The 18722-nt window shown below is 47.0% G+C and overlaps 1 protein-coding gene across 2 annotated transcripts in view; it reads right to left on the reverse strand.

Annotated features, from left to right (window-relative positions):
* Positions 1–2135: 2135 nt before the first annotated feature.
* MAML3 (mastermind like transcriptional coactivator 3) overlaps positions 2136–18722 on the reverse strand; it is a 239200-nt gene continuing 222613 nt past the window's right edge. Inside the window, exons 3-5 of one of the 2 annotated variants that reach the window (XM_051768038.1) lie at positions 11223–11459; positions 9420–9504; positions 2136–6132 (exon numbers count right to left, since the gene is read on the reverse strand). In XM_051768038.1, the coding sequence (XP_051623998.1) occupies positions 5141–6132; positions 9420–9504; positions 11223–11459 (1314 nt within the window). In that variant the 3' untranslated portion in view covers positions 2136–5140. Of the gene's footprint in view, positions 6133–9419; positions 9508–11222; positions 11460–18722 lie in introns of both variants that reach the window. The other variant, XM_051768037.1, reaches the window with a different exon arrangement.

The raw sequence follows: 18722 nt of genomic DNA on the forward strand, positions 1-18722 counted from the left end.
AAAAGGTGGACACATATGGACACATCAGAGGGGGGGTTGGGAATGAGATGGTCTTTAAGGTCTCTTCCAGCCCAAACCATTCTGTGATTCTACGAAGTTATCTCATGATAAAAAGGCACAACTTAATGCCTGCAGGTAGCAAAGGCTGAAATGGCATTTAAAACATTAAAATTAAACAAGTTCAAAGGTGCAAGGCTTGGGTCCAGTGATGGCTGCCAAGGAAAAAAGGATAGGTGGTGATGGTGATCATGACGGTGAACAGACTGGAGCTGACACAGCTACAGAAAGGGCAGCTCTCCATCACTTAACTCCAGGGAGAAAGTACAACAGGACCACATCTAACTACCACATAAATCACCAGGAATTCTTCCATTAACTTTTCTTTTATGGGCTGAAATATGGAAAATCCACCTACCCACCTGCTGGTGATGCCTTCAGTCAGTCACAGGCTGCAGGAAGTGCTGCCTCCCGAACCAAAACAAAGACAAAGGTCCAAACCATGGAACAGACTTGAAATACAGATTAGAGGAGACCAGAGGTCATTAACTGTGTTTAAATAGGTCTTTCTTTGCCTCTGAAATTATATCATTTCAAGCTTACCTGTTGTAGTTCTTTAGTGTGTTTATAGATAGCTTCCCTCTCCTCCCCTCCACTTTCACAGAAAGAGAGAAACTGCTTTCACACACAAGGACAATTTCATATGTCAAAAAAGACAGGTGTGAGGCTGCAAAGTGTTATCTGGCAACACAGAGCCAGAGTGCAAGGGGATAAACATGAACCTAACATTTTAGGAGCTCCACCAGCTAATGAGAGGGCAGAAGTAGGCCTGGAGTTGAGGATGCCACCTGTTTTCTGAGTCACAGCTTTGTCCCCAGTAAGCCAGGGCAGAATGCCCGTGATGGAAAAGTGTTAAAGACTGACTCATCTATAATTAAAATCAAAACACACCTCTAACAGATGGATGCTGGCAGTGTCAGTGTTTGGTATGAATGTAGTGAGAAGAAGCACACCACTTCCTGCCTGCTGGTGGAGGAGTCAGTACCAGGGTGCACATTCAGCACACACTGTGAGTTGATGCAAATGTTCCTGTTGTAAATGTTCACCTGTTGGTCACTAACAGAAATGATGATGGTCCCCACTGCAGCCTCAAAGCCAGTTGGCACCCAACAGCCTCTTGATGAAAGCATCTCTTCTAAGAAAGCACATGCTTGAGGTGTACACTCCAGCAAGCTGCTCTCCTTCTTTGGCCAGTCTCCTTCTTTGTTCTTCCTTATCCATATCTAGAATGATAAAGGTCTTGGAGTGGCATTAAGGAGAGAAGGGGAACCTCACCTTTAAGGCTGTACGTGGAGCCAAGCCACACTGGCATCCTGAAGGTCCGATGTCTGAACCCTCAAGACTCCCCCATAGGCTGGAAACATGTACAAAGTGGTGTCAAGCCTTGAAGTCTATGTGGCATGCTTACCTTGAACAGGTCATACACATTCAGCAAGTCCACATCTGTGTTCCAAAAGGCTTTTGACAACACCATTCTCATCCTGTTGTAGCAGTAGGTGACAGGGAACTACTCTGTGTCTTCATGCTTCCCCAGTTTCCCCACCTCTTTTCTCCAACTTCTGCATCCAACCCCACATCTCCCTTCTTCCACCCCATCTCACCTCCTCAAATTTCAGCCACAGGACTCCCAAATCCTAGGGTCTCCATCTTGTCTCCTCCCCTGAAAGCACTTCCCTACTCCCCACTTTTGCTCCTTACACACAAAACCCACAAAAGTTTGGAGCTGCCACATTTAACGAGTCCAATTACGGACCAACTGCCCCACAGCATCTGCCTGAGCACAGGCCTCGCCTCAGAGCACAGGAAGTTTTGGTAGCTCACCTTGCTTGAGAAAGGGGCACCATGGCCCCAAAGCACAGCAGAAGGTGGTGAAGCACTCCCTGGCCAGCAGCTCATTACAGCAGTCTGTGGCTCAGCTGCCACAGGAATAGAGACAGCTGCTGGGGGCTGCCTGGCAGGGCTGCCTGGGATTCAGGGATTCACACATGCCTGCCTGCATCCAGCTTCCCTCCCCTCCTTGGAAGATCACTCATCAAGGCGCAGAAGTGGGGCAAGAGATGATCCATATACACCAGGTATATGAGTCAGATAACCATCTTTTATTTGGGTTTCTTTTTTTGTTTGTTTGGGTTTTTTTGTTTGTTTTGTTTCTTTTTCTTTAAAAGTGGTGTTAACATCAGGTCTTTCTCTACATTTTCAGAGCTCTGTACAGGTCTTAAAAGGAAATAAGCAATGCTTAATGTACAAAGTAAAACCAGAAAGCTAGAAAAATCTGAATAAAATGGAGCAAGTTGCTGTCAGGGATACAGTACAAATTAGTAATTAGACGTCATCTGAAGTGCAATACCACTGCAGTAAGGATGAGTTAAGGAATGAAATAAAAATACTCTATTTTAAACAAACAGTATATATATATATATTTATATGTATATATTTTACAGATAGTAGACCCAGTGATATCTGTAGAATTGTAAAAACATATTTACAAATAACTTTTTTTTTTTAACATTACATATACATCAGCACCATAGGAAGAAAGAAGAAAAAAAACAACCCCAAATCGAATAAAATCTACTTTCTAGTACTTGATCCCAGTATGGAGTATTTGGAGGAAGCTTTACAAAGACAACAGAGACTTGTCTTCATCACCATTTATTCACCAAAGTCTGACTCTCCCTGATGCGCAGGGACCTGCATTTTGCTGCCACATGGTGGTTGTGTGTTTCTAAACCTTCCTTTCCCAGCTCTGGCACCCAAGGAAGGGATGCTGTGCCACCCCCAGCGTTGCCCCCCATCCAGCAGGCTGGGGATGGCTCCCCACCCTGTCACAACTCCATCACACAGCGCTGGACTGATGTGTGCCTGACACGCATAGAGACACAGCACCTTGGTTACTGTTTCTCTCAATGTTTGCCTCTCCCATTCTGACCAAGAAGTGCTTACACTCAAGACCGACCAAAAACTTTGGCTGGTGCTCCCTCACACTGACTTAGAGCCCAACCTGGCTCCTTGCTGAAGCAGAGACAGGCAAACCTTGATGGTCTTCAACAGGAACTGGAATTGGTCCTTGTGTTTTAAAAAGGGGTTGGCTAAAAGAGATGCAACTAAAGCCGTTTTAAAAAAATATATCAGCCGGGGCAGGCTGGATTGACAGCTCACCTTGAGCACATTAAAAATGCAGCTTGTCCTGCTGATATCATAGCATGTAAAACAGGTAATTCCCTTCCTCTAGGAAGGCCCTGCAAGGTGATACTGTGCAAAAGGGAACCCAATGGGGCGCTGAGATGGTTCCAGGCCCATTTGCTCCCGCTCTTTGATGTGATGCATATCTGTACTCCACAGGGAAAGGCAGGATGTGAAACTGCAAAGTGCCAATGCCCTCAGCCTCCGTGGATTTCAGTGGCTCGGCACTTCACACCGCTGGGCCCAAGGAGAGCAGCACACAAGGAGGTAATTGGTAGCTGGAGAGGTGGCACTGATAGTCATACACTTCTGCTGCAAAGCACAGCTGATGGCTAATGGAGGCCAGCACTACGTCAGAGGGTAGTAGTCCAAAAGTTCTGGACTCTGGATCACGTTAACATTTTTTATGCACCGCTATATAACCTGATAAGCAGCTCTCAGCTGAAAACACTAAAAAGATTCGAGGTTTGGGAGAACACCTTTCCTCAGCCTCTGACTGCAGCTTGGGAACTGCTGCTTTACACATTCAGAATGGCTGGTGACTTGATATTGTGCGAGATATATCACAACTTCATTACAGTGCTGGTCAGCACTGGTCCACACAGTGGAGATAGTGATACATTGCTATCACGTAAAACCTTAGTTGGGCAGAGCCCATGTTTGTAATATCAATTATTTTACCCATTCATGAACGGTCTTTACAGTAGTCCTTCACTGGCTCCTGTTCTTCAAAAGCTGCATTGAATTTTATTCCAGCAAACCAGAGAAATTAGACCAAACATCTGTTTAAAACTGAACATAGCCCATCGAGAGACCAGACATCCCGGGGTAATACTACCTGCTAAACTTGCACTTTTCAGATGAGGAAGAGAAACTCCTTCTGTATGCCAGATCCTCACTGTATGTTTTCTCATGCCTGTTTTCTCATCCCCTGCCTGCTCCTTTGTGGCTCACCTGAAAAAAATTGCAGCCAGCTCACCTTGCTTTACATTTAAGGACAGGAGGGGAGGGAAATGAACTGAGAACATACTGTGAAGGAAGGAGAGGGAGGGACCCACTCAGGACCTATGCTGATGTCTCTTGGTACCTCTCAGCCCTTTAACACCCCCAGGCAGCAGGTACATGCCAAAGTGCTCTGACAGGGAAGCACTATTGCAAGTCCCAAGGGGACTAAGCAGCTCATTAAGTTAACCCACCCACCTAAGCTGTCTCCAGCAGCAGTCCCATAATCAAACTGTCCTCACAACACTGACAAATTTAATGTTCTCCTGCACTTGTACTGAAGTTTTATCTCTGCAGTGAAAATGGTGATCTCCCTGTGATTTGTTCAGGTTTATCACGTGAGTGCTGCACGTTCCCTTATGACAGCCCAGACCCCACCTGCCTACCCCCAGGGTTAAGCCCATCTCTGACCAGGGCTTGTGCAATTGCCCATGGACATCTGTGGGCTTTGCTCCAGGCTTTTCATCTGCTCCCCTGAAAGCTGCAGTGTTCACAGTTATACGAGGTGGGAGACATTGGGAGCACCCCATACCACTATGCAATGAAACCTCATTTGAAGAGGGGAAAGAACAAATTTTCCCAACCAGAGGCATCAGCTGGCCTTTCCAGTTTCCCCACTCTGCCTCATACAGACACAAAGTAGGCACTGCCATACAGCAAAGGTTGCCTGGTAGAATGCCTTGAGATGCCAATGTTGTCATCGTCCCCTGAATCTTCCAAGGTTGGCTACAGATCAGCTCAGTTTGCATGATTAAAAACAACAGAAAACAAAACAACCTCAAACCAAAACAATTCAAACAAAAACCCAAAACCAACCATCCAGGGGTGGGGAGAACATCCAACTCTCTCTTTTCTTTTTCAAATGTAACAACCAAAGCTCCAGACTGTACAAGCCCATTCACTGGGGGTTTCCAAACAACTCATCAAGTTCTTGTATCCACTCATCCCCTGGTCCGCTCTTAATGATGGAGTCCACGAGGTCTGCGCCCTCTGCTAAACTGGAGAATGACCCCCCTGCTCCTTCACTGCTGTAGTTGTAAGGTATGTCCTGAGTGGGATTCCTCTCGTATGCTTGGCCTTGGCTGCTCTGAGCGAAGTTACCACCTGGCATTTGCTGCGTCGGGGGCTGGCTGAAGCCTGACATGGTGGGGACCCCTTGGCTGATTGCTGACATCACCATGGGCCTGGCCTGGCTGGCTGCCTGTTGCCCAGGTAGTGGTTGCAGCAACTGTCTTCCCAGAGCCGGGTTCAGGGTTCTTACTGTTCCACTTGTGTCCACAACTGTCTGATTGAGCCCCTGCGGGAAGTGCTGCTTGGACAGCCGTGGCTGCCCAGACTGCATGGCGTACGTGGTGCCGTTATTGAAGGGCCCCATTTCACCGCTAGTCCTTCCAGGGATGCCTTGCAAGCCTCGCTGTTGCCAGTTTTGTGTTCCTTGAGGGACAGTCCCCATCAGGTTCTGAAGTCGTGGTGCTTGTGGCCTTGGTAAGACCTGGCCCACAGGTCCTTTCATCTGCTGCTGATGCTGGGGAAGAGCGGAGTTTACCAGCATGTTCTGACCAAAACTGCCAACCATTCCCACCGCTTGTCCGGAGGCGGGCTGCCTCGTCCCCTGGCCTGCATTGTGTGCCATGTTTATGCTGCTTTGGTTTGGGTGCTGCAACATTTGGCTCATCCCTGTGCTCATACTGTACATTCCCGGCTGGCTGGAGGAGGCGTTGCTGTAAGGAGCCATGCCCACATCCGACTGGCCCGCAGTCGTGGGCAGCGTGCTCGGGTTCTGGGAGGGACCCATTGCCATCATGCTCGCGTTCTGGGCCATCATTCGGGATGTCCTCATGTTCTGGAGTGCTGCTTGGTTTCTCACAGCTGCTATATCCTGGGGTGAACCTACGCCAAAAAGGGAGGAAGGTAAGAAAAAAGCCACAACCCTGTAAACCTTAATTAACATGTCTTTGCACAAGAGAGAATCTGTAGGAGCCTTTTGCAGCGCAGTAGGATTTCAGATTGCTGTGCTTTCCAAGTGAATAAAACAACCTTTCATGTGAAGGTCAGCAGAGAGCCAGAAGGTTACCCATCCTTGGGAGACGTGCTTGCTGCCTAATGTTTACTGCCTTTCAGAGGCTACATGTTCCCCACCTCACCTTGGCTGCAGCCTCTGTCCTGACCTGCCAAATTCCCTCTCCTGGAAGGTGAGAGCCAACACAGCTCCAGTGTTGTTCCTAAACAGGAATCGCCCGATGGTGTTGTGTATTCAATTGGTGAAGTGGGACACTGCTCAGCAGAGAATTCCATTCCAACCTAATTTCCCTTCAGGCCTAACATGAGGATGGCAAGGTTAAAAGGCCAATGATTTACTCATTAAGTAATTCTCAATTAGGACAATTTTGGGATGTGTACCCAAAGGGATTCATGACTTCAGATTCTTGAAAAATCAAGGCAACACAATTGGATGTTTAATACATGATTACAGCCAGGGTTGCCTCCCTGGTAATAACCTAATCAAGTATCTAAGCTTGATGGTCACAGGAGCCACAGGGCTAAAATGGGCTTTTCTCTTACTTTGTTAGGACTAGGGATTAAATTTTTAAAAAGTGACTAGGGAGTCAAAGTCCCCTGTAAAGAGTAAATGTGACCCTTTCTTTTTTGTGTGTACTTTTTCTCCCCAGGATCCACTACAATGTGCACCCTGCTCTGTGAAAGAAAAGAAAAAAGACTCTAAGATTTTAAAGTTGCATATGCCCTGTGATTCAGTAGCACTTATCCTCTTCAGCTACACTCAGTTCAGCTTCTAGGAAGCAAATGGGAAAGACTTCATGGTCTTCTTCAGTGGCAGCAAAGCAACTGAACTTCAGTTTACCATTTAAAGCTCTCTTTTAAATATCTCCATTGTCTCTCGAAAGTAAGCCTTGAAAATGGAAATGTCGGGCTCAGAAGGCAAATCAATTTTTTAATAGCTCAGGAGGCATAAATGAATGGATTTTCTATAGCATTGCTACTGATTAAGTCTATGGAAAGAAGAAAAATTGGGGTTTTGTGGACATTTAAAGCAGAGAGAGTGTATTAGTGAATCAATACTATAAGCACATTTTACTTCACCTTAGGCCAGTGATGGGAAACCAGAAAATCCTAACCTTGTTAAATTCCACACTGTGGCAGATAACTGAACCATGTTTGCATCTTCCTTTCAAGGGTAGGGGGGAGCTATTGATTTCTGGGAAGCCAATAGGCTTCTGTATTTACTATCTTTATTTAAAAACAATTACCTGGAGCTCAGATTATGCCATGTAGGTTTGAGTCACTACTATACCGGACTAAATACAATACTCTGCAGGTGAAGCTCAGAGTGCATGAGGCACACAATTGCTCCCGGCTCAAATGTTATTGAATGCAAGGCATAAACATAAAATGGTTGCTTTAAAAGTTCAGAACTGTACAACAGAATGTGAATGTTCTTAAATCAGCCCCTATTTGTTGTCCCTCAGTGGCAGACAACATATCTGAACATTCATGGAGAGTGGAGAATACTGGTCCCTGTTATTCATGTTGGCTTGGTTTCCATGAGAAATGGGTCTGGATAAAGGAAGTGCCATTTCTATAGTTTAGCACATAATGCAGAGGATACATCTCCCTTTTACTGCAGCATGATAAGCTTCTGAAGGATGCTTTTAGCTCCAGCATATAGATAAATGAAACATTTTGTAGCATGAAGAGAGACCATCTGGATCACACTTGAACAGGGCACATGTAGCAGCAGCTTTTACTTTAGCCTTGCTATCAAACCACTTTCTTAATGATTGGCACCGGGGTCCCCTTGATTTTTCTTAATTTAGATCATCTCCTTTGATGATTAGAAACAGTCTCTTTTTAAGATGACTCCAGCAAGTGCTGAAGATACAGATCATGTTGAAATCTTAATGCATCTTTAGCTAGTTTTTAATTGAAAATGGCAGCTGAAAAGCTCCAAAGGAGCCACTAACAGCAAGTGGGTTCACATACTACTTTTGTTAACTACTGTGCTTGGTGTAAGAGACAGGAGATCAGACAAGGAGTAGTTAAAAGAGAGATGCAACAGATTTTAAGATTTTGGGCCACCTTCCGGCCTCATTTACACATAACCTACTGCACTGGATTACATTCATGTGACTGAACAGGAAAAAATGGTGAACTACTTATATTAGCTCATTTATGAAAATTAATTCCTTGCTCTGTCAGATTAGCCTAAACTCCCTTCTCTGTTTCTTTTAAATAATACATATGAAGGAAAGGTTTCAAAGAAGTATTAATGCAGAAAGATTGTACATGTGCATCTCAGTGTGTGGCAGTGCACGCTTTCTGATTTTGCAAATGAATTATTGGGGGATAAAAATCATTTCATACAGAACTTATACTGCCAAAGATAAAAATGAGAAGGCAATTAGAAGAAGCCACCCTGATATATATCAGCAGAAGGTGTGGCTGCCTGTTCGTGTCCTGGGAACCAGAACTGTTCCAGTTACATGACACTATCATGAATATATAGTGCAAGTGTGTGTTCATGTCTATTGAGAACCCATGGTTAGTGAAGACATTCAGATGATCCTTTGCACCTAAAAATATCAGAAAATTTCTTTTCCTAAGCCAAAGTATTGTACTTACATTGTTCAGTTACCTGGGAGCACATAAAAATAGGCCTTGCTTTTTTTGAGATAATTAAAAAAAATCTCTATTTACATCTCAGGAATTTCACTGTGTTTCCCACACCTGACATTGATGAGTCACTTCTCTAGTTAAGGATACCCTCTCTGAAATTCTCTGCTCATCAAATTAGATAAAGTGGGGAATTAAGAGGGGTAAGACCAAGATACAGTGAGAAATGCTAGCTGAAAAAAAAAAAGCATCATAAGAGTGGAGGCAAACAAGACAAATCCATTAATGAATCCATGATGTCCAGATGTCAAAGAGGCATAAAAAAAATGCAGCTTGCACTGAAGGGAGCCAAAAGAAAATTATAAACCTAACTGAACACACAAACCTGGGCATTCCTCTTTGGTAAAATATGTGGTGTTTGCAACAGTCTGTTTTCCTCTTCTGGCACACTGCTTAAACCCTGGTCTTCACAAAATGCATGAGGTTTCATGCCCCTAGTATAGGGGCATATATTGACTCCAAATTAGGAAAAATAATTTGACTTTTACCTTGGAACTGGTTGACCTGTTGCACTGGATACGGGCTTCGCTGTTGCTGCAGGTGCTGCCGAGGCAAATGTGACTGCTGCTGCAACTGCTGAAAATGAGGGAGGGACAGAAAGCAGAAGAGAAAGAGATGATTAATTAATTAGTGAGCTGAGAACTGGGCTGGTGGCAAAAGTACTGCAGCAGAACTGCAGCAGTTCTTATCTGGTGAGCTGTTCTGGAGAGACAAGTAGAGTCATCTGAAGAGTCCTTCTGAGAGCACTTGGGCTACTCGGCACGCGGACTCTTTTTGGTTCAAAAAGGAACAAGCACTGAGCTGACAACATCTCTCCTTACTTACAGCCACTTCATCCTGACCTCTACAGCATGAACTGCACTGTTGTCAGGCAGAAAGGAGAGGGAGGGACGTGACTAACTTTGCTCACTGAGGTCTAAGGGCAGCTGTAGCCACACACACTTTCCTTCCCTCATTCCTGCTAAGGTCTAGAAGTTTGTGTTCCTGGTACAAGACTTTCCCTCACCTCTGCACTCAAAACAGTCAGCTGCAAGGAGTACTGCATCCTGACCCAAGCACTGCAGCCTAGGACCATTCCTGAGCCAAACCAGAAATGGCTACAAAAGCACATTTCCTCTTGTGCTTCAGTGAATGATATTTGGGGAGCGGCTGACTGCAAAATGCATCTCTCCCTTGATCCAGACCACACTGCTCCTCTGTGGTTGTTTTCTATGAATATTCATGAATACTGTAAAACAGAATCAAGGGTGATTATAAAAGCAGAGAGAGTTTATCAGAGCTTTCAGATGCTAGGGTATGCTCAACTAAGCATTTATTAAAAGGACGTGTCTTGCAGCATCATCTGCAGCTGTACAAACACTGTGTCCAAAACCAAGGATGTGTAACAAAGGTAAGAGAATGGCAAAGGTGGGAAAGAAGGAAGTACTAATCCCTGCATTCATAAGCATGTGTTACAGGTCCTAAGCCATGTTTTCCAAGCTTCAAGCAACTGCTGACCTATCAGAATATTATCTAGATAACATTAGGGGACTGCAACTTCAGTTTTGGGTATGATCTTACAGGAACTCAACAGTGTGACTTTCCACTGACTTTCTCCTAGGCTGCTTTAAACTACAGCTGAATTAAGCATGCATCACCATTCTGACTGGGTAATTTAACATCCATATTGCAAAGCTCAAGAGCTCAGGAAGCCAGGTGATAGGCTCCAATGCAGGTCTTCCACATTGCCTCTGTGAGAGTGGTTATACTGCTCTCCCACTCCAGTCTCTGGCTCTCCCCTTGCTGCTATCTCTCCTTTGTGCTAACCCAACTGCTTGTACTGGCATGCAATAAACCAGATTAAGGAACTGATCTGGGTAAATACTTTTTTATTTTTAAATTAACTAAGGTTACTTTTAACCCACATCCATTCTTTGTCCCACATCAATGCAGCTGTACATAGATTTTGCCAGTGCAAGACCACACTCAGAGCTAGGGGAGAGGACCTGTGCCTGTAGCTGTAGCTGAGTCTGCTTCTGCTGGAGTAAACTGACCATGAGATGCCAGGCTAAGAGCTAACTTTCCCACTGCCAAATCCACCACTGGGAACACAGGTAATATTTGCTAAGCTAAGGTAGGACTGAGATAGATGCCTCTTCTTTGACAACCATTGCTGAAATACCATGATAGGAACCACAGAGAGAGAATTACTAAAGGAAGGAACTACTAGAGGGAAAGGCTGGTGTTGTCTGCAGCACTCACGCTCTCATAGCAGCGAGCACTGCAGTGTTTGAGACAGATGGATACTGTACCTGCTCCGCTAGGATCTGCTGCTGCTGCCTTTGCTCTCGGAGAAACTGCTGTTTCTGCTGCTCTATTACGTGGAGCTGGGCTCTCTGTTCTATCAGCATCTGCTTCATGATGGCTGCCTGAGGCTGGTTCCCTAGGAAGGGACCCCCGGAGCTCGTGCCCGTGACCACGTTGCTGGAGCCTGGTGGCACAGAAGGCTGCATCGGCCCTGCGGTCCGTGACAATCCCACTTGGTGCTCCTGTGCAAAGAGAGAGAGAGAAGGCCTCGTTACTTGGGGTTCTCCACAGGCAAGAGCAGTGACAGCTCTTTAAACTGAGGAAGCACTGAATCTGTGGATGAAGTATGGAGCTTGCAGAAAGTGGGTCCTTGGAAAGATGCATATGGCTTGTGACCATGGGCTGATCCCCACAGGGAACTGGTTCCTCTTTTCTCCTGGAGTTTAAAGCCCCTCAGGGAAAGCAAGAGCATTTTATAATTCATTTATAATGAAATAATGAAGTTGTGTGCGAAGGTTTTTTTTCCATGCAGGACATGTAACTTCCGAGTCATGTTTTTCTAAACTTTTTCTCCCTTCTTATGGAGACAAGTACATTTTCTCTTCCTTTCCACTTACCTCTCTTCGTAATAACGATTTAAAACACTCGTCATAACAACAATTTAAAACAGTCCTCTGGATTGAGAAGCCAAGGTGTTGGGTGCACACAATGAGCTGGCAGCATTAATTCTCCTTACACTGCTCCAGAACCTCGGGATTTCACCGCATTATGTGTTTATTCGAGATTTCCCTCCCGCAGGACTGGACCAGTGGCCGGCAGGACGCAGGGCAGGCTCCTTTCCCCCTCCTGCACCCACTCCCGCTTTCTCTTCGTGTTCCCCATCCAATTCGCTGCCTTTCAGGGATCGGCGGGAGGCCGGGGGGAATTCCAACCCTTGTCCCGACGGAGGGCCGGGATCACCGGGGGACACCGGCAGGTGTCGCTGCCCGCCCGCGGCCCGGCCAAAGCGGGACCGGAGCCTCCCCGGGGCCAGCCCGGACCGTTCCCTGCCTCGGGTGCTCCTCCTGCGCGTGAAGAGCCCTCAAAACCTCTTTAATTGATGAATAGGGATGGGTACTCATTTAAAAACACCAACTTGACCCGTATCACTTTAGCATCCTTTGTGCAAAGCCCGCCAGAGTGAGGTTTAGATTCACCTGCTTCACGGACGGGTTTGAGGAATGTCAATTAGTGTGTGATTTGGAACGCAGGGAAGGGCGATCTTGCGGCACCTACCCCGACCCAGTCAGTGAAAGGGTTAAAATCAACGCTTGCATGTAGCTTGGGAAATTAGGATCGGCCTTTCTGCATGAAGGTCAGGTTTTCAAGGACCCTTCTGAGGAAATAACAAAACACAATTTGTCCGCATCTCTTACTTTGCACGGATATTCCCTGAAGGGCTCTCTGCTGAAAGGCAGTTCTCCGATATTTAGGTTCTTTCCCTTTTTAATATCTGCCCTGGTTTGAAAGTTCCCTCCCTGCTCCTTTTTCCGCTTCTCCAGTCCCAACTCATTCTGCACTTTACAACCTGGTCAAGCCTGGTCCCTGCAGCGTCCTAAGGGCAAGGGCTGCGGCAGCTGCTGGGGCTCCCCCAAGCTGGGGTGAGGGAATTACAGCTGCTGAGGATCCCTCAGCTCCTCCCGCACTGAGCCCTTTCACCCACCCCTGTCACTGAGCTCCTGCTTTCTTTGCTGTGGGGGGACACACACAGACATCAGCTGTCTCCAGCAGAGCTGATGGCAAAGGCTTTTTCCTACCACCCCCTGGCCCTCCCCCGACTTCTGATGAAGTCATCAACCTACTGATTGCATAACTGATACACAGGACTATCTTGTGTTATACTGGGAGATGGGCCAACCGCTTCCATTTATAGACAAAAGCAATGCCACGCTGCCAAATAATGGAGCCTTTGCTGCAGCCAGTACAAGGGGAAAAAAAAAAAAAAGGAGGGGGAAAAAACCTGGGAGCCAAAGGGCATGCTGTGAAGTGACATCCCTCAGAGCTTCCTCTGCGAGCCTCAGTGCACAGCTGCCTTTGGGGCTGCAGCCCAAGTCCTCTTTGAATTGCCTTAAAAAAAAATCTCCTTACAGAACTACTGTCCTGGCTCTTAATGCATGCACGGGTACGGCTGAGGGACACACTCACTTCACAGTAAAAGCACTCCATTCTCTGCTGGATTATGTTATAAATTAATTCCAGAGTTTAAAAAGGAAGAAAGCTTTGAAAGGAGCCCCACCAGCTGACGTGAGCCCCAGGCACTGTGCAGCAGCTGAAGGAAATACGAGGATTATCACAAAGGTGTTACTTCCAGTGCTGTGTGTTTAGTCATTTTGGGGTACACGAGTTTACCTACTCATCAGGAAAACTTCACGTTTCTGGTTTTAATAACAGGTTTAAAGCCAGGCCTTCTTCATCTAGATCACCCTCCCACATGGAATATTTCTTCTCCTTTCCTTTTCTTTGGCAAAAGCTCTTCCCAACCGATGACGAAAAGCCCTGCTGACATCACTGGGAGCAGCCCTGGGTTGTGTGTCCTGAAAATAAGAGCATAGCCCAGGCAAAAGGTCTCTGCAGGCAGGAAAATGCTCCCTAGCACCTGGGAGCAGAGCTCTTTCCCAAGAGCTTTATCTCTGCAGCCTGGCACTGCTGCTCTTAATGTCCAAGGGTATGGAGATGAAACCTGGTGGTCGGCTGTGTGGCAGGGAACTGGTGATCCACACGGCTGCCTCTTACAAGCCATGGCTGAGATGCAGCCTCACCACAGGAGCCGAGCGCCGAGGCAAGCAACTCGGGCTAAGTGCAGCACTCATACAGTCACAGAGCTTCAAAACCAAACTAATCCAAGCTTCACCGACAACGCTCTTTGCTCCTGTTCTGTCTGCCAGCTCCCTCATCCTCCTACTGCACCCCGAGCCTTCCGGCCCCTAGACTTCCTGCTCCTCCTCCTCCTCGTTCCCTGCCGTTCCTTTCTCTTTCCTACACCCTCTGTCCAGCCTCTGCATTTTCCTTTCTCCACCAACTGGCACTGCTGCCTCTTCCTTCCCTCTCCAGACGCCCCCACCAGCACCTTGGCTCCCCAGCCTCTGGCTGCACATCACCCCTGCCGCTGCCTGTGCTGGTCTCCAGCGGCTCATTCCCACAGCCTGACTCACCCTGTGGCTTGCGGGGATCCGCAGCAGCGAGGGGACAGCCCAGCTGCTTCCCGCAGGGCCCTGTCCTTGTGTGCACGTGGGTACAGGGGTGCCCTGTGGGGGCACAGGCAGAGAGCGACAAGATGTCCTGGAACGGGAAACACAGGCTGTATTCTCTGCCTGTTACATCTGGGAAGATGGTACAGTGTGACTTCTGATTTTTCACTCTGGCTCTTTTTAACACCACCCAAAGCCACTGTGTGCTGCTTGCAGGCTGCAAACAGCTCCCTGCTGATAACAGAGTTACAGGCACTCCAGTCGGGAGCAGCGATGCTGCAGCTCCGCTGCCAGGTCCCCACCGCGGGGCAAGCGAGAGGCTGGTTACACCAAGGGAGTGATGGCACCAAGCCCCCTCAGCTGTGCCACAGAGCGACTTCAAACACACGGGCTGGCCCTGGCTAAGCCTCCTGGGAGCCCTCCTGCCCCTGCAGCCTCAGCTGCCCACTTTTAAGGCAGCCCAGGGACAGAATCAAGTGCTTGGCACCTGGGAGCAAAATCGGGTATTGAAAGAGCCGAGGTGGTGTTCACGGAGCCAAAAAGGAGCCACAGTTTCCAAATGGTCAGCGTAACACTTCTGGCTTGTATAGCTGCATAGCACTAGGAAGATGAACTTTTGTAGGGATCTGGCTGCTTACTTAGCGCCCGCATGGGAGTTGCCCCTCTGGATAATCCAATCCTTAGTTAAGCAACAGGAGAATAAATCCTGTGTCCTCCCAGTGTATTTCCAGGGCCCTACAGGAGAGACAGGATGCTCTGCAGGAGTTCAGAGTGATAAGTGTGCATATATGTGTACAGTTATGCACAGTAAACACAAGTGACTTTAAAAAGAGAACAAAGGGGAGTGGAAAAGATCTTTTCCTCTTTGTCTCAAATCTTACATGCCTCTTCCTTACCATGCAGCAATTTATTCCTTCCACATGTCATTCAATCTCCCAGCTACAGCTAAAAGCAATCACACAATTTTCTTCCAGAACAAGCAGAACAACCACCAGCTGATGCTCTGAGAGCTGGGCAGCTGGGTGCGGGTAAGCACACTCAGGGACAGCCAAGCCTACTCATCGGCCCTCTGTGCCTCATGGTTGGAGTCCTTGGATCTGGAGGAGGCAGCTCTGCTCCTGCTGAAGACCAGGGGGGCAAAGTGGCACTCCAGGGAAAAGGGGGCTGTTCCAGGCAACTACTGGCAGAAATTTCACATCTGGGAACAAAGTATTTCCCAAAATGCTGAGGGAAACACAGACTGGAAAGCAAGGTCTACATGTGCGAAACAGACAAACAGACATGATTCCCTGTGCCATTCTGTGGTGTGTGAGTGAATGGGATCCTCAAATATACAAAGAGCAGAAGAGCAAATAGAAGCCAGGAAGGTGGTTTATCCTGCATCCTGCATTAGAAGAATGATACTAGAAAAACGTATACAATCAGGCATCTACATTTTAGAGTCAGAGCAGAAAAGAACACACAAAAATGATTTGAGGCAGAAAGTGTTTGCCAGAGAGTGACTTAAAGAGCTCAATCCATTTAGCCTACCACAAAGAGAACTGAGAGATGCTTTGACCATGGTGTATAAAAATACCTTCACGAGGGAAGAAATCCCTTAAAGAGCTCTTTTATCCAGTGAAGAAGGCAAAACCAGATAGAAGGGCTGGAAGCTGAAAAGAGATTCAAATCAGAAAGAAGAATTGCATTTTTACACTGTGACTCCATTACACATCAGAAATGGCAGATATCCACATTTTGATGTCTTCAAGGACGACAGCCTTTCTGGATAAAGACAACACAGCAGTGGGAGGGAATGGCCTGTGACATACCAGATAGAACAGCACTGTCTGCCCTCACCTCTGCACAGCTCTGAGCTGCTGCAGAGGCCACTCTCCTGCTTGCACCACACTGCTGCCAGGCAGACAAGCACTGGTTCTGCTCTTAGGCACTGCGCGTGTGTCTGTGTGTGTATGTCTGTGTGCTAAGAATGGGGGGTCTCTAAGCTATTAATGGGATCAAAAATATGACACCATTTTCATACTCTGTGTCACAGTAAAATATCATCTCTACCCAGTGTTTTCAGGGCAGCCCAAAAGCACATTCCTATACTCCCCCAGAAATATTTCTGTTAAATTCCTGGTGATGTTATTACTTATTGTGTCTGGCAGGGATCTTAATCCTCCCTCTAAATCAGACTGCCCAGAGCAAAGCCACCTTTCTCAGAATGGTACCATCCGACAGACTAAGGTAATTACAAATCCCTTCATTTCAGACTTCTGGTTTGTTGATTTTTTTACCTGGAAAGAGCCAGCATACAGGAGGAAAGGACAGAATATGCCGGTTCACAACTCCAGCTCCGGCAGCAGGCTCTGCAGAGCGGATTGCTTCACCTATTTCCTCTGTCATCCAGCCTCAGGGAGGGGCTGCAAACCTCTCCTCTCTCCCCAAGCCCCGGTTGCCATGGTCTTTCATACAGTATCTGAGCAAACAAGATCCCTCTGATGTTTGACACCAGACCTCTGCATGCAGCCAATTTGTTTTCCTTTCACCTCCCTTCGCCTGCATCTCCCCTCCCTGTGTTTTCGATACAGTTTATTCTGGCCACAGAACAAACAGGGTCTGTCAGGCTGTTTCTTCTGTGTATTTTTGTTTTCTTCTAGAAATTTTCTAATGTCTTCATTTCTGGTGATGAAGTAGGTAACAAAGGGCTCTAAGATAGGCAACTGTTTCTCTAAACCCGTTTAAGATCTAAAGACTGGCAGAAGTTCATCTCAAAGCCTGCGAGGCAGAAGGGGCTGTCGTTTTGCTGGCTGCCTCCCCATGCACCCACTTTTGCTCCAGCACAGGGGTTTAACTCCACAAACCCTGAGCACTCCCGATGTGATTCGGAATGCAGTGTTTCAACAGAACACCACTGAACTTCAACCAGCCTAATTAAACCAGGCTCATTTCCTCTTTCGCAAATAACAGCTCTGGCAGTTTTCTCCCTTCCCCCCGAAAAAGAAACCTTTGCAGGGGAAATCGCTCCTACTTTTCAGTTTTGTTTATCCTCAGTTTCACCAGGTAGGTCCAAGGTATGGAGCATAACGATATAACAGTTGGGTTTGTACACTGAGGGAGAAGTATTCGTTTATCTCAAATAACTAGTTTTCTTGTAATTGCAATTTTTATTGGTCTTATTATTTTTAGGAGAAGATGAAAGCAAATCAGCCCAAATTCAAACCAAAATAGCCTCTCTAAATTCATATCTTAAAAAAAAAAAAAAAAAAGGGAGAAATAAGTGGAAGAATATAAAAATATTTGGGAAGTGTAAAATGAAGATGAGCTATTCTCATTTTCTTTAGTGAGTTACAAGTCGTGGCTCAAGCAGAGCCTCTTGCAAGGTTGTGGTTTTCACCCAGTACCTGCTCTGTCCCCTATGGGATGTGAACCTTGTGCTCCTTGGCAAAGCACCATGGATGTTCCCTATACATGCTGTGTATGGCAGGGACTAGTGACTGAGCTACCAGTTGGCCTAGAGGAGCTGAGACTCGAGTGGGCACAGAGGCCCTGTGACTCTGGCAGGTCTGTGAGGCAGCTTCTGGTGCTCCCACCCAGCCCCTGCAACAGGAATGAATCCTCCCGCTCCACACTCTCACCTGCTCTTGAGCCCTTTGCACCAATGTTCATGGTCTAGTGAAAACAAAGCAGTACTTTACATCATTTTCTTGCAGGAGTGAACTGATGGGGTTAATCAGGCCATTAATTTGACCTGCAGAGGGAATGGCTGCACGGACAAGTTTCTGTAAGGCAAAGCCGGGTGCAGTTTTACAGCGCCTCAGTTACTCAGAGGTTACTCCCACGAGCAGCTCCCCTCCTGCAGGAGTATGGAACAGCCACCTGGCAATTCTGTTTCGGGGCAAGAGGTCTGAGGGGCTGCTGATGGGTGGCAAAGCCAGCCCCTAACTGGTCTCTTGGCACCGTCTCTGCAGACATGCAGGGCTGGTGGCAGGGAAGGAAGGAGGGTGGGGATCCAAAGAAACACTGAAGTGCCCAACTTCGTATTTGCGGCACATTATGGAGGTTGTAATTACTCCCCTCAAAGACTGCTGGGTGAAGCTGTGCCATCATGGCCTTCCACAGCGTGCCCTACCACTCTGAAAGCAAGAGGGAACCTTTGGGGAGCAAAAGGTGGGAGGAGGGAGCTGAAAAACCAGCCCACACCATAGCTTTTCCATACCACATCCCTGCTGCATTCTGCCATAGCTGAGAGCTTTCACAGGTACAAATCAGCCACTCCAGAGGAGCTGCAACTTG

The sequence above is a fragment of the Manacus candei genome, unplaced genomic scaffold (genome assembly GCF_025592945.1).
Source record: "Manacus candei isolate 608988 ecotype Guabito, Panama unplaced genomic scaffold, ASM2559294v1 h1tg000092l, whole genome shotgun sequence".
Lineage (NCBI taxonomy): Eukaryota > Metazoa > Chordata > Aves > Passeriformes > Pipridae > Manacus > Manacus candei.